At 35.0% G+C, this 15,097-nt stretch overlaps 1 protein-coding gene across 1 annotated transcript in view; it reads right to left on the reverse strand.

The window, feature by feature from the left end:
- The window catches only part of LOC113493792 (cytochrome P450 4C1-like), a 28,109-nt gene that overhangs the window by 11,560 nt on the left and 1,452 nt on the right, over window positions 1-15,097 (reverse strand). The window contains exons 2-6 of the mRNA XM_026871813.1: window positions 10,434-10,636; window positions 6,645-6,754; window positions 4,759-4,849; window positions 2,346-2,528; window positions 1,575-1,951 (exon numbers count right to left, since the gene is read on the reverse strand). Coding sequence (XP_026727614.1) covers window positions 1,575-1,951; window positions 2,346-2,528; window positions 4,759-4,849; window positions 6,645-6,754; window positions 10,434-10,581 — 909 coding nt within the window. The 5' untranslated portion in view covers window positions 10,582-10,636. The remainder of the gene's footprint in view (window positions 1-1,574; window positions 1,952-2,345; window positions 2,529-4,758; window positions 4,850-6,644; window positions 6,755-10,433; window positions 10,637-15,097) is intronic.

The raw sequence follows: 15,097 nt of genomic DNA on the forward strand, positions 1-15,097 counted from the left end.
CCTAGATCATCTTTTAAAATGTTTACTGTCTTGCTATGACAGGTCATGAGATACAGCTGAGACAATGGTGACGGCCGGACGGACAAACAGATGGATAGATAGCGGACCCTCTGTGAAAGGGTTTTTACTTTTCAGTTACGGATCCCTAAAACTAAACAGACCTGACCTTTTACAACTCTATATATTATTTCTATTTGACATTTTATAAAATAACAGTTTGTTTTATTTATCTTTCATCTGAATTTGCTTTGTGAGAATTCTTGTTGATATTAATCGAAATAGATTTACTGTCTGATATTTACAAACACACAAACATTTGTATTAAAATGTAAGTATATATTATTTCGTAACATTTTGTTATATTATAAACAAAGACAGTTTTTATCTCTATTATATCAAGTCTACTAGGTACAGGTAATTGTATCATAATATTTGAATTGCGGGGGCTTTCAGAACTAGTGGGTTTCAAATGTACGCCTACTGTAATGTACTCCTTTGCAGGTATCATGGTCACGGGCAGTCTGCCCGAGAGAAGTCGAAACGTCGTTTACTAATATCAAATATTAAACCGCGATAAAATACAAAGTTATTTGTTAAAAATATCATGAGATAAAATAAAAACATTTCTCATTTACCAAATAGAACCTTTTGAAATGCCAAGAGGTTGTATATGGTTGTATAACTAATTTGCGGTAGTATAGTTGTTTAATTTTTATGAGTTAATAAAAAAAACAACATTTTTTTCCAAATATATCTAGAGTGCTATAATTAACTTTATTTTAGTCCTTTTCAACTATTATTTAAATATTACTAATATTACAAACGGGTAAGTTTTAATGTATGGATGTTTGGTCTTCTTTCACGCAAAAATCACTGAACGGATTTAGATGAAACGGTAGGCCGATGAACACAAATAATTAATTAAAATATGAAGGTAGAACGAGCAACATCTTCTGTCAAGACGAACGCCATCTCAGTCTGCCCGTGACCATGATACCTGCAAAGGTTTCGAAACGTCGGGAACTAAAATCTAAAATTAAACCGCGATAAAATCCGTAAAAGTAGTTTCATTCCTATGTTTGTTATTAAAACCTTAAGTGTAAAGTTGTTTGAACATTTGTACTATGAATTTCATTCAACTTTTCAATGCTTTTAGTCTGACATTCTGACTACAATGGGGAGAAATATAAACTTAAACATGTAATACAGAATTCAAACCTTCGATTTATTCTTGTTGTAATGTGAATAACATGGTTTTGGTCTTAATAAGTATATTTCATTTGAAATATCAGAGAAGAGCGGAGGTCTAAATACTCGTGTAGTTTGTTAATTCTATTATATAACATTTAAATTCGTCAATGTTTGGATACTTATAAAAATTATACTTTCATGGCACCTAGGTAATATTTTATTAGTCCTGATTTCAGGTATCTAGTTATGAAACAGTTAGCTGTTAGCAGAAACATTATGTTTCTATGGTACGGTAAACGGTTACACTACGTAAGCAAGAATAAACAAACCAGAAAACTCGACAAGCACAAACAAATGAAAATCTATTCAGACATACTACTAACCTCAAACATAAAAGTGTTCACTTCCTCCCTGATCCCTTCAAAATCGATCTCCCCTTTATTCTCCGCTTCCAGCAGAAGATCCAGCATAGCCAGCCTCTTCTTCTGTCCGATGCTATCATCATCCTCTTTGAAGTCCCCTTCACCTGGTTTCCAAGTACTCTTTCTTTCCATTATGACGTTGTCAGCAAAGGAACGAACTTGGTGAAGGTATTTCTCGAATTGTTTACCAATGGGGAACTTTCGGAAGATGTATTCATTATGGAGCCACACCCTGGTAAGGCGGGCTAGGAGAAGACCACCTATTTCCATAATGGCGTTTTTGTAGGCTACAGTAGACTTTGATTTGTCTGCGTCAAGTTGTGTGCCCATTGCAGTTTCTGGAAGTAATGGGATATTTAGTAGATTTCCCAGTTTACATTTATCAAGTAGGAACATTATTTTGTTTATAAATATGGGTGACTGACTTTATACTATTTCATCTTTGTTTTTTGGCCGCTGGAATATAAAAGTGAGTTTTGTCAGGATAACTATCCACAAGAAAAAAAGGGCATTTTGTTTGAAACTCCTTGTTGTGGGGTGGCCCAGCACCGCCTTTTTAAAGTTTTTTTTTACAATTGTAGAAGCGAGCATTTCCCTACACGCCGTGGCGTCGGTCATCCACTACTGCAACATTAGGCTTCTACAGCACGTGGCTTTAATGCTCACAATATATGTAAGCAATCCGATCATCGTTACCACTTTTCCACACGCCCTTCACCTTTACTTACTTACCACAGATAGTGGACAGTGTGTAGTCACTGATGACCGGCATCAGACTGACCTCAGCCCCGTCCAGTCCTCGCAGCCTCTCCACAAGACCTCTTGCTCGCTCCTCCATCACAACCGCGAAGTTCTTCAGAATGTTGAAGTGGAACGTCGGAGTCAAGATCTTGCGGCGTTTGTGCCATTTTGCACCTAAAGGAAAAAGGTATTAGGTTGCTATTGATAAGTTGCTTCTCTTTTCAGCAGCGAAGTTGGTATTTTTTTTATTCGTTGTAGAAGGTTTTGTAAGTCCGTCAGACAGATTCCCAAAAAAAAATGAATACGTGTTTTTCATTTTATCGCATAATTAAAAAATAAGGAAGATAAGCAATTAAGTTTGGTAGTGGGAGCAAAAAACGTCACTTGCTAGTAAAAAGCGTACTGATGAGTGACGTAACGCGAGCGTTGAAATCACTGTATCTCCACTTCAGTTTTTTATTTAAAAGATAAAACAAAATAATCGTATCCATTATTTTTTGGAAATCCGTCTTACGGACTTAACAGATTTTAGTGAAATGCGCTATTGTAAGAATCGTAGATATATGGTTTTTAAAACCAAATCAGCATTATACTGTTACCAATGTAGAGAGCACTTACAGAGATACAAATTGCAATTCATACGTAAACTGTTTATTTGGAAAATGGGTAAACACAAAATAATAATATCACAGTACTCAGTAGCACACAATACTCAAACAAAAACCTTTCCATTTTTTATTTTAATCCTCTTTGCCATAGTTTAACTGCCTTAAGCGATAAATACTCACAAATTCTCTATAAAAATATTTTTTTACTTTTTGTAGTTTTTCTTCCTGGCACATCCTTTTTAGGTAAAATTATGGTTTTGTAGTCGTTTTTAACACGAAGATTATAAATCGAGATTTATTTTTATTTGAAGACGGTTGTTTTTTTTGTTGGTAAATGAATATTATCCTTGGTAAGTAAGGAAAAGTGTTTCAATACACCAATAAATATTGTGACAGCCCTACCAAACCCCATTAAAACAATTAGGCACTATTGCAATATGATCGAAATGAGTTTAAACCAATTAGTGTCGTGCCTAAAACGTATAATTGAAACGAATTAACCAACTTCAATGTGGCACTTATCAACGCATTTAGTGCCCTTGTCAAGCAAACAACTCGCTTTGTGACCACAATGCGCTTTATTGGAATTATAGAGCATTTGTTTAAACTAAATTAGTGAGAATAAATTGAATGTAATAAATAGAAGGAATTTGGAAGCGAGAACTAGCTAGAGAGACGCCAAATTAATGAATCGATCTTTAAATAATTTCAGTTTATTTTTAATTGATTACATTATATTTTCTTTAATTTATATAGATGCTATTCTGATGATAAATAAATATATATATTTTAACCGTTTAAGACCCTTTTTTTTTTTTGTTTAGGCGGGGGAATCCTCATGGACACCCACTCCCTCGGGGGAGGAAATGGGTAGTGTCAGACTTTTACTGACTAAACCTGAACCGCCGTGCTACGTCATCCGCGTTTTTGTGTCGGTGTATGGCAATGCGTTGCAATCCTTCATTCACACCGTTTAAGACCCTAATTACATGTTTTTTTTTCAAGACTTAAAAATAAAGGAAATCATTTTGAACGACTTTTCCTTTTAGATTTCCCTGATTTTGATCGGCTTTCTTTTTTTCCAAAACTAACATAAAATCTATTAAACATCTAACATTATTCTTTCAAAGGATTAACTTGTTCAAAGACGCGCCCAGAATCCATTCTTAGAATTAAACGTTTATCAGTGCTTTGTGTTAAAAATATTCTAGTTTGTGTGTTGTTTGAAAAGAGGTGTGTTCTTTTGATGGTTCGAACGCAAAAATCCTTTTCTTCAAAGGGAAGTCTCTACTAAAGTTAGAGAAAATTATAATAATACAAAAAAAAACTTAATTTAAAATACTCATCTACAGAAAGCTGTTAGTATTTAGCGTATCATATTTAAGTAGCACTTGAGACAGCGCCCCGTACCTGCCTCTCTTCCTAAGTGCTCTAGTTTTGGAAAAAAAACTTTACAGTAAAGGAAATGATTTCATGCTTCTAGAACGTTTGATATTAGATTTGCTGAAATGGTAAGTGACGTCACATAATATTTAAACTCACTGTCTCAACTTATACAAAAAATACGAAGCAAATATTTTTTTAAAGTCTATCTGATAGATTAATTCAATTGTATTAGTCAAAAACCCAATTTTGACTAATCCCGGGAGACTTGAAGCCGACTCCAACCCGGTAAAGTAGTTGATAACGGCAAACCCACCTCCTGAACTAATTGCGCCGACATCAATTCGACTTACGACAGCCAGCGTAGCTTGAGATAATGTTGAAAGAGTTAGTTTATAATAGTAATGTCTTACCACTACTGAGCAGTAGTCCGGTGCCAAGCCAAGCTTCCAGGAACGTGTATGGTTTGCTCTTCTTAATATTTCTTGAATGGGAGAGGACAATCTGAAAAGAAAAATATACTTTTGGTTGTCTTTAAGACATCGGTATAAGTGATAAGGTCAAACGTTTTAGCACCATGTAACTTATCTTTGACAAATCCTCTACACATTTGTTGTGCTATAAATAATATTCTATATATCTTTTTCAATGCTTTGTACTATTATTATAACTAGCCATTACTGTCCCACATGAATTAAAAGGTCTCTGGTCCCTCCTTTTATTTATCCTAGTCTAAAGCTAATTGGGGCCAGGAATCAGAATCCAACTCGTTTGGGACTCACCGCAAAACGTTTTGACTTGATGATGCGCTTCAAGAAAAATTGGTTAAAAAAAAGCCGTAGCGAGGGACCAGGTGGATGATAAATTAATGAGTAATCGATTTTCCAAATATCGCAATCCCTAGCGGTATATCTTATCTGTCAAATGCAAAAGAATAACGATATTGAAACATTTTTATCGCGGCAACAAAATTCTGCCTAAGCATTACATTAACGTTGATTTTAATTATTTTTAAACCCCGCCGCAAAAAAAGAGTTGTATAAGTTTAACGTTTGTCTACTTGAACGTATGTCAGTCTGTCTGTGGCATCAAAGCTCCCGGACGAATTTTGTTCGAAGTGTAAGAATACATGTTTATAACAATCAGTCGATCTATTAAAAAGTTGTTAGGGTGAAAGTTTTCAATGTCAGGGTACTCTTTATTTTCAATTTTATCCTGTGTTCCAAAAAATATTGAAACCTTTGTCAGATTCGTATCTATACAGTTAAGATTGCAATAAAGTAAAGGAACGTGTTGCAAAGTAAAAAAGAGCCATCCATACATCCAAATGAAAATGTTTGTACCCAATGCCTGACTAGTGCAAATAATGTTTAGAATAGAGATAAACCCCACCCTTTATTTGTTAGAGTGAAATTGCGTATGAAATCAGTTTCGTTTTCCTTTAATAAGTGAAACCGGGCTCATTGCTATGAGGCAAAGGCATACACGTAGTTAAGAACAAAATGTGATATCGCGAAAGACCCAAAGATTTCGAAATCGACGCTTTCGCACAAAATTCGTTTTTGAGTTTGGATAAAATCTTTAAATTCTCAAAAGCAATATATAAATCTTTCAACAGTTTTTAAACAAACTTTGTCATATTTAAAACTTCCTCATTTGATCTTTCGTGTTCTAGTCATTAATCATTGTTAGATTTAATAATAACCTGACAATTTACTAAAATCGGATTTAATATGTATTCACTTACTAAAAAAGTAAGCTAGAGTTTTCAACGAGTGTGTAAAACAATCTAACCACAAACAGAGCCTTATGTAGCAATTCAACAAGGACCCTCGACAAAGCGTCGAAAGGGCTTCAGCCTTTGCAACAGACTAAAAGCAACACTGACTTGAGCTAACAATCTTCCTGAGTTTGTTTTTGTTATAATTTGCATTTGCAACCGACTTTCAAAATGTACAGAGTTATGCAGAACCTCTTCTTCTTCAATTTGTGTAGAGTTAAAGAGGTTTTACGATGAAAATATTTAGTAGCTGAGCATTAATAGGCCTGTCCTTTCTCGTGCCAATTTCTACGGTCCTGTGCTAGCCTCATCCAGACAACCGTAGAAATTGGCACGAGAAAGGGGAGCCCTATGCCCAGCAGTGGGAGGATAAAGGTCGTGGATGATGATAATGATGAAGAGAATTAATAAGAATTATTGGGCATGACAAACTTATATTTCTTAGATCTAACTTCTGTTATTCTCAACTTATAAGGTAATACTTCAGGCTCAGGTCTTTCTTAATAAAATGGTACATACCTCAACATCCTTAACGCTATTAATATGAAGGATTCTTCTCTTGAATATCTTGATGACGTAGCGGTCTCCATAATCTCTAGTGAATTGTCGAATCTTCAGGAACATTTCACCTGTAAGTTAGGAACTTTTGAATTACCAGTTCACTATGCATAGGATTTCCATTCACATACTGAATGCATGAATGAATGAAGCATGTATCTGAAAGGCTTAAACTTGAAGAAGTGTGCCTGGGAAAAGGCTAAGCCGATGATGATGTGATACAATTGGTGTAAGACCGTATTACTGCTAAGTCAAAGGTTCGAGCCCAAGGTACGCTAATAATTTTATTGAAAAAGAACAACAGCTTAGTAATAGATTCTTTGTTTCGGACCAAACGTCCCCGTATGTCTAGATATGGGATTGCCATCCCATCGGGCAATGAGTGTAAGGGAGCAGAGAATTCAAGTGCGTTGATGCATACCCTTGTACTACGCATGTCCCGCGCAGGCCCAAATTTGGTCAGGACACTATTATTGTTAAACTGGTCGTCTTATTTTAACCCAACAGTAAATATATCTTAATTGGAAGAATATAGTCATTTAACAAATTACCAACAATTTTCAAAACATAAGAAACCCTAACCAACATTTTATCTCCATCAAACTTGTAGATTGCAAATCGTTAAATAAACCCCAGTCGATTGCTGTACAACTTTGCATTAAGTACTCTCGAACTTGTAAACTATTTAAATACATCCACAAAGTTCAGTGCAAGCGCTACGAGTGCTTGGTTCTATCAATATTTATTCACCTCCAACCTTACATCATATCGAAAAGTTCCGAAGTCAGCAAGTCGAAAGTAAAAGGCTGATCAAAGTGAAACTATGCTTTGTACCGAGAATAAAAGAGTAAAAATGGGCTACGGTCGCTATTAAACGCCTTTTTCTTTTTGGTAAGACGGGGAATCCTCATGGACGATCCCTCCCTTGGGGGTGGAACGGGTAGAGTCAGTGCTACTGATTACACTTATACCGAGATGCTACGTCATCCGATTTTTGGGATAGGTGCATTTCTATGCAATCCTTCATACACGGATCGCGGCTCGGTTTCTAGTACTGTGACGATGATGACGTGTAAAGAGCGTCAGCCTCCTCGCCTTAATCTGGGACCACATCCATTGCACCGAATGTGCCCCCCCCCCCATCCTGAGATTTCTACAGTTTGGAGCTAGCATGACGTTATGCTAGCATTTTACCCACCTTTAAGATCAACTACCAACAATTTTGAATAAATTCTCAGCATTCGCGGTGGTTTTATAAAAAGAAATAATGCTATGCGCAGTGAAGCGAAGATTCTGTTGTTCATAAATATTTTTAAAAGAAAATGTAACTTTCAATGGAAATATTTAATGTTTCTTCTCAGAGGCGCGTTAAAAGAATTGTTGATAAAACTAGTGACGTCACTTATCAGTACACTTGCAAATAATGTTAGTAGCCCCACTCTACACGTTTGACCATCCTTGAAGCGTTTCATCATATATTTTATTGATGTGATAAAATTAAAAAACAATGTATGTCATAGTTTATGTAGTAATCTAGGTTCTCAACTCGAAACACAAATGTGGTTTCTCCTCAAGCAAAATAAAAGTTTACCAAAAATTACATTTGCTAGTCTTGAATCCAAACGTGTATAAAATGAGAGTCTACGATCTAAATAAATTGTCTGAAGCATTAATCAGACTTAAAAAAGAACCCCTCATTACGTAATGTTTTTCGTTGTATTAGTCTTATCTTCCCTTGGTGAAATAAGGAAGCTGAAGAAAGATTTATTTCTCTTTTCTTATTAGTTGACTATTTGTCTTGGGCACTTGAGCAGCGTTAGTAATTACGGCAAGCAAAAACAGGCCAATTAGGTTTGGTTAATAGGTACTAACCGTCATCGTCCCTAAGGAAAGTGAGTGTTTTTTTTGTTTATAATAACTTTCGCGAGACTGATTCATTATTAAATGATGTAACGGTTTACTTACGCGTATCTATAGGGGGTGCCCGACTAGTGTCGGACCCAACCGGAGTCCTTAGTCATGAGCAGACCTGGCGGGATCACGAGTCGCGTGAGTAAACCGTTACATCGTTTAATAATGAAAGTGAATGTATTTAGAGAAGATTACATTTAAGTTTCTCCAGGTGAAATTAATTTTATTAATTAGTATATTCTGAATGAAATAATAGCTATACCGGCCGAGTAAGAGTGGAACTCGGGATACTAGAAATTAAGTAAAGATATGCCTAAGAAAAACAAATTGGTAGTCCATCCAATTGTTGAAATACAACAACTGTGAAAAATATGTATCATGCTTCATGAGATACAACCTGGTGATAGACAGACCAACAGACAGCGGAGTATTAGTATACGGTTCCATCTTTACCCTTTGCTACGGAACAAGCAAAGTTCAAATGAAATGTCTTCAAAAAGTAAATCTGAACATCAAAAGGTCATTGTACATTTGTCAGTAAGTCTGATAATGTTCACTATCTTTTGTTTTGACTGTACACTTGACTAAGCCTACGCATATTATTATCAAAACAAAATATAACATAAAATACCTCGTCTTGAGCAAACAAGATCAGTGATACAGTCTGTTTCGACTTGGCACTCACGTAGACAATGTTTATCGCCGGTTGCAATTACAAGCAATCAATAAAACCAGTCTTATCATTAGATAACATCTTGTTTTATGTAAACATCTGTGTCTGCTTATAAATCCTTATCTGACCTAATAAAGCTGACGTTGCTAGTTTGAACACACGCCCGAGTCTGAGTAATTTTAGGAAGTGATAACTTTGAAGGTTACCGCGAACCACCTATAGCAAACTCTAGCTGTCTATCCGAATTATTACCACGTGTATATACAGGATCCTTTTTTAACAATCTAACTTTAAACTGTGAAAGATCATCGTAATGAAACATAAATTCCAAATCTTGGAATCTGAATTTGCTAACCCGTAAAGCTAGCGTGGTTAACTTTCCCTATATGGAAAGAGACCTATGCAGGTGAACGTGTTAGGATCGTATTAGGGTGTAATCTGTTGCCCTAGCAACTTGGTTGAATGTCAGATGGTCATTCGCTCCTTGTATAACGCGTTAGATCAGACACCGAACCCAACATGCTTTTAAAAAGGTAAAGTTGTTATGATTATTCGTTTTATTTTTTCACGGCTTCTTCATTTTCTTGAATAAACGTAATTCTTGTTAGCCTAATACTAAAGCAATCTGCTAATAAAGATGCTACTTTTCCAAATCATCAACTCATTTAAGGAGTTGATTTTCATGGAAACTTAAGTTTAAAGTTAACAGAATTATACTTACTTTTCTAGGTAATTGCCAAGAATCCTTATCTTTTTTGCTATTAAATATAAATATAATGGAAAAATTAAAAACTCAGACACGGCGAGAACCTGCGACTCCTGGCTAAATGCCTTAATCACTTTATCACTGACTGAGGTTACTGACCAAAAGCTCTTTGTTCACTTTATCGCACTTATGGCGGCTGAGTAGGGCATCTGGTGAGCTAATATAACGTCACCTTCGAGAATATATATTACTGAATCCCGCGGGCCCGCCCGCTAGAAATCGAAAATTATCCGACGGGAACATAAAATCGGAATAAATGACTATTCTCTGTATTAATTCAGGATATAAACTACTTGTGTACCAAGTTTTGTCAAAATTCGTTTAGTGGTTTTTGCGTGAAAGAGTAACAAACATCCATACATTCAAATTTTCGAGGTTTTAATATTAGTAATATACTTACGGGGTGAAATATTCAGGAACTCTAATGTAGATCCAATAATAGGCCTGCGTGGTGGTCCCGGCAGCTTGTCCAGTGGAGACACTTCATCATCCAAGAGTCTCCAGATGATGAGAGCGGTTAACACTAACAGGAATATTGATAAGAACATTTCTGATTACTACGTCTTTCTTTTTCTTAGAAAGTCTGTTCCATGTGATTTTGACCTGAAAATACGAACTGTGTTAATTCAAACAGTATTGTAAGAAGTGGTGTATAAGGGTACCTACTTCAGTACCACTTCTTTAAGTTATATACCTAGTTTATGTTTTTTTTCCAAAACATAAACTAGCAAAGCTTGTATTATGGGTACTAGACAACTGATAAACATACTTATATACAGTTTTCTAAATACATACATTACAAAACATAACAACACAAACTCCGGTATAGCAGTCAGGGTCACTAACCACTTGACCAACAGGCCAGTCAAAACTCAAGTTGTGGAGCAGAGAGCGATTGTAGAGTTGGGTAACAGGAGCTTGCACAACTGCAATTGTTTTACTTTATGACTTTACGGTTACAATACATTATTTATATACCTAAAGTGCAGAAAATAAGACCACTAAAAGGAGGCAACGCTCCACTCCTACTCAGACCACTTCAATTGTAGAGAGACTTATGTTGAAATATATATTTTAAATGTGGCAAACAATAATAAAACTGAACGAAAAATGTGACAGTTTTGCAGATAGCAAATGAGGTAATAGATACTGCTATCCACAATAATTGAACGTGTACAATATCACACCAATACGTCACGAGTTGATGAGTAAAATTAATGGGGATGTTGACTTCGCACTAAAAAGGTGTTTTGTCTTTTTGATCCCGTATTTTAATAATATAAAATATGTTATTTATTTAGCTTTTATAGATTACGAAACATAAACCGATTTTGTTACTTATAGCGAATCTAAATTGAGGAAATGAGACTCATGACTTCACTGACAGCCAATGAACAATTGTCTTTGGGTAAGAACGGACGAAGCAAGTCCACTCTGACTTTAATTAATTATTTTGTTGTAGATCGGAGTTAAAGCATTAATAATAGTAGTAGGGGATAATAATAGTAGGGTTTCAAAATTAAAATCTGATATTATGAAAGATTAAAATAATTATATACGAAACATGATATAATTTTTATTTCTTTTCTTATTCTCACTAATTTGTTTCAACTACGTTTTTATCATTATTTCTGTCAGAGATTTTTTCAAATTTGGGTATCAAGGATTTTAATACGGAAGTAAGTTTCGGATTATTCTTATAATGGCGCTAAGCTAGTCTTAATTACAATAGACTAAAATGAAAATGTAAGTTGTATGGTTCACTGCAATTTTGAGAAGGAATAACAATCCAAGGTCAACGTATAACGAGTTTTTAGCTTGTTTTCTTGATGTGGGATTAAAGTAATCTTCAAAACAGTGACCTCCATCCAGTACCAGCATTTAATCAACACCATGTCATAAAAATATTGCATTGTCACGCAACATATTAAACCGGGAAGTGGGTCAAATTTAAGGCTTGGAAATTTACCTAAATTGCCTGAGGGTTAAATGATGTAAATCCAAAAAAACTTGTTTTATTGACATCATAGTTTTATTTATAAAAATCTTGATTTCAAGGTCCCCGTCACTTTTTTTGTTGTACCTAAATAACATTACACATTAAAAGAATGATTTAAATACGTCATTACATTAACTGCCTCTGTCTAAAGGTAAATTAATTAACATTTTCAAAATTTTTGTAAATACTAAGTTTGATTGTTATTATGTAAAATTTTATCTTTCGGTCAGTGACCTTGACTTTAGTGACTGTTGCAGTCAGCATGTATATTATCAGATATTTCTAGAATACAATTAAAAAAATATTATTTAATGATATTTTAAGCAATTTTGTTTGTCGCTTCACGAATTTTATTGCTTTGATCAGAGATTACTCATTAGCACAGATTACTTCCTATTCGTTGCAGCTTCTATGCCTGTCTAGGATTAAATTAAAAATCAATATGATAATGAGAACAAAAAAATAGCTGATGTTTATTAATTTAATTCATATATAATATATAAGAAAAACAGCATTTTTAACAAAACCAACACTGCACTTTACCCTTTTGAGTTCCGGTTGTTATAGATAAGATAGTACAATAATTAATTAATTGTTTTGACTTACTATCTTTAATCCGCTCGTATGTAAACTCCGCGCAAAGCTCTATCTGTATGAATTATTGATAAAAAATGAGAACTTTGACGCTGACTTCTTTTGATAAGTGACCAGGGATTATTCAAGTTCATAGTCAGGCATTTGATACATCTAACATCTATCACTGTTTATTTTAAAAGCAAGTGCGAGTCGGACGAACGAACAAAGGGTTCCGTACCGACGCCAATAAATATAAAACATATTTTTGTGAAGAAAATTGATTCACGGTTTGTTTTTCGTGAAGTAGAATAGAATATGAATAGGACAGGACACTAAAGGTTATACCTCCTCGGTAGAGGAACCGGGGCAGTCAGGCTCTTACTGACTAAACCGGAACCGCCGTGCAATAGTCCCTAAAATTCAGTCGGTGCGCGGCATTGCATTGCAATTAATCACGCACTGATATTATGGGCAGGCCACTTCGCCAGACGAAGTGATGGCAGGTGGACTAAAGCGGTGACAAAATGGTGGCCAAGACAAGGCAAAAGAAGCGTCGGTCGTCCGGGAGCAAGATGGGTCGATGACATTATAAAGGTCTCGGGTCGAGTCTGGATGAGGCTAGCACAGGACCGTAGAAATTGGCACGAAAAAGGGAGGCCTATGCCCAGCAGTGGGAGGATAAAGGCTGTGGATGATGATGACATATTTTCGGAGGTCGAAATTAACACTCTACTTTTTCCAAATCGTAGCATTTAATTTAAATTGATTCGTTTCTGAAGACTTGACATTTAAACTTGTTTACTTAACTGTCTGAGCAGTAAATAAATGAAAATATATCGCATCAAAGCTTCAATTTTTGTACCGATTTATCACTCACACACAAACCGCGAGACAAAGCTACAGAACCCTAGAAGAGGAATAATTGCGTATCATCCTCGCCTACATATTCATTCACATTATTACAAGTGCTTTTTCAGCAGATATTAAACTCGGGGGAATGAAAAGGCTTTTTATTAAGGTTTTGGTTCTAAGTAAATATCAAGACTTTCGTACCCTTTGAAAGGATAGAAAGGAGCTAAATGGAAAGTACTAGAATATACTAAAAGAAAATATGAGACTGCAGACTTTTGAAATTTAAAAACGTTAATACGTAATGGCGTTATTCAGTTTTTGTTCAATATTTGAATCGGTTAATAAGCGAATGAGGCTTGGGTGAATATAACATGTGCATTTAAGAACATGTGCCTTTTTTAGAGAAAAGTTCTCTAATCTGCAATTTTTTTTTTTTAATGATAAGGCCTTTTCGCGCGATTGAGCGGTTTGAAGGTTGGCTATGTGAGCTATGTCTCGTATATGTAGACCATCATATTATTTGAACTCCTTAATCTATCGCACCTTATGACTCGGTTACCGGAAGCCTGCGTTGCCTCGTGCAAAAAGCAGTGGAATTCGAGTCCGATTCACGACGTTGAGGGTACCGTGCAAATAGACTTAAGTAAATTATATTTTCACAAGTTACTTAACCTAGATTTTCATTTTTACTATTTATTTTTTTAGAAATACATAATCTGTAAAAAAAATTACTGTCTTGCAATCACGGCTTAAGAGATATACCTAGAGACTATTCTGTCTTGTATAGAACTCTAAAAGAAACCTTATCGTATCAGATTTGAAGAAAGCAATCAAATTTTTGATAAAATTTATTACTAAAACAGACAGCTGTCTGTCCCTAAAAGACAATTAACATTAGTTTACGAAATCTATGATTATTTGAGTTTGAAATCATTTCAAAATCAACACAATTATTTAGTTGTTATTTAAACTTCATTAAAATATATCTTACTGCCTTTGACAAAAAGGGATTTGTGACTTTTTATTCAAAAAGGTTTCTTTTAGACTTTATCTTTCCACAGACAATACGTTTTTCAAACAATTGAATTTTATGCAAAAAATGGCCTTGCGGTTTTATGCATGGATTTAAATGCACAAGGTGGAGGTTCGATCCCAGCACAGGAAAACAAAAAAATGAGACTTTTTCTCAATTAAATGTTCTTTTTTAATTATTCTGAGACACCACTGACAAAAATAAAGAGAACATCGTGAGAAAACTTGGATTTCAAATGTTGGAATCTGCAATGGCCCTCAGTGAGATAGCTTAGTGATTAATGCTCAAATAAAACTTACCCTATATGATAAGAGGTACGTGCACAACAATGGGAGATTCATAGTCTGGTATTATTGAAAGGCATAGGATAGAACTACATGTGATAAAATTTTCGTTTCGTGTCGTAACTTAGATCTTTCATTTTAAAACACCAAAGAAGCCCTGAATCTCCAATTGGAAAAAGTGTTATCTAAATCCAGTTCCATTCATTCATCCCATTGCCATTGTAAATAGTGGAATTTGGGCCCAGACCGTATTCCGCACGTTGTCCATTTTCCGATATATCAGCTACGGCTACATTATTAGAAGAGAGACGCAAAATACT

Source organism: Trichoplusia ni, chromosome 5 (assembly GCF_003590095.1).
Source record: "Trichoplusia ni isolate ovarian cell line Hi5 chromosome 5, tn1, whole genome shotgun sequence".
NCBI lineage: Eukaryota > Metazoa > Arthropoda > Insecta > Lepidoptera > Noctuidae > Trichoplusia > Trichoplusia ni.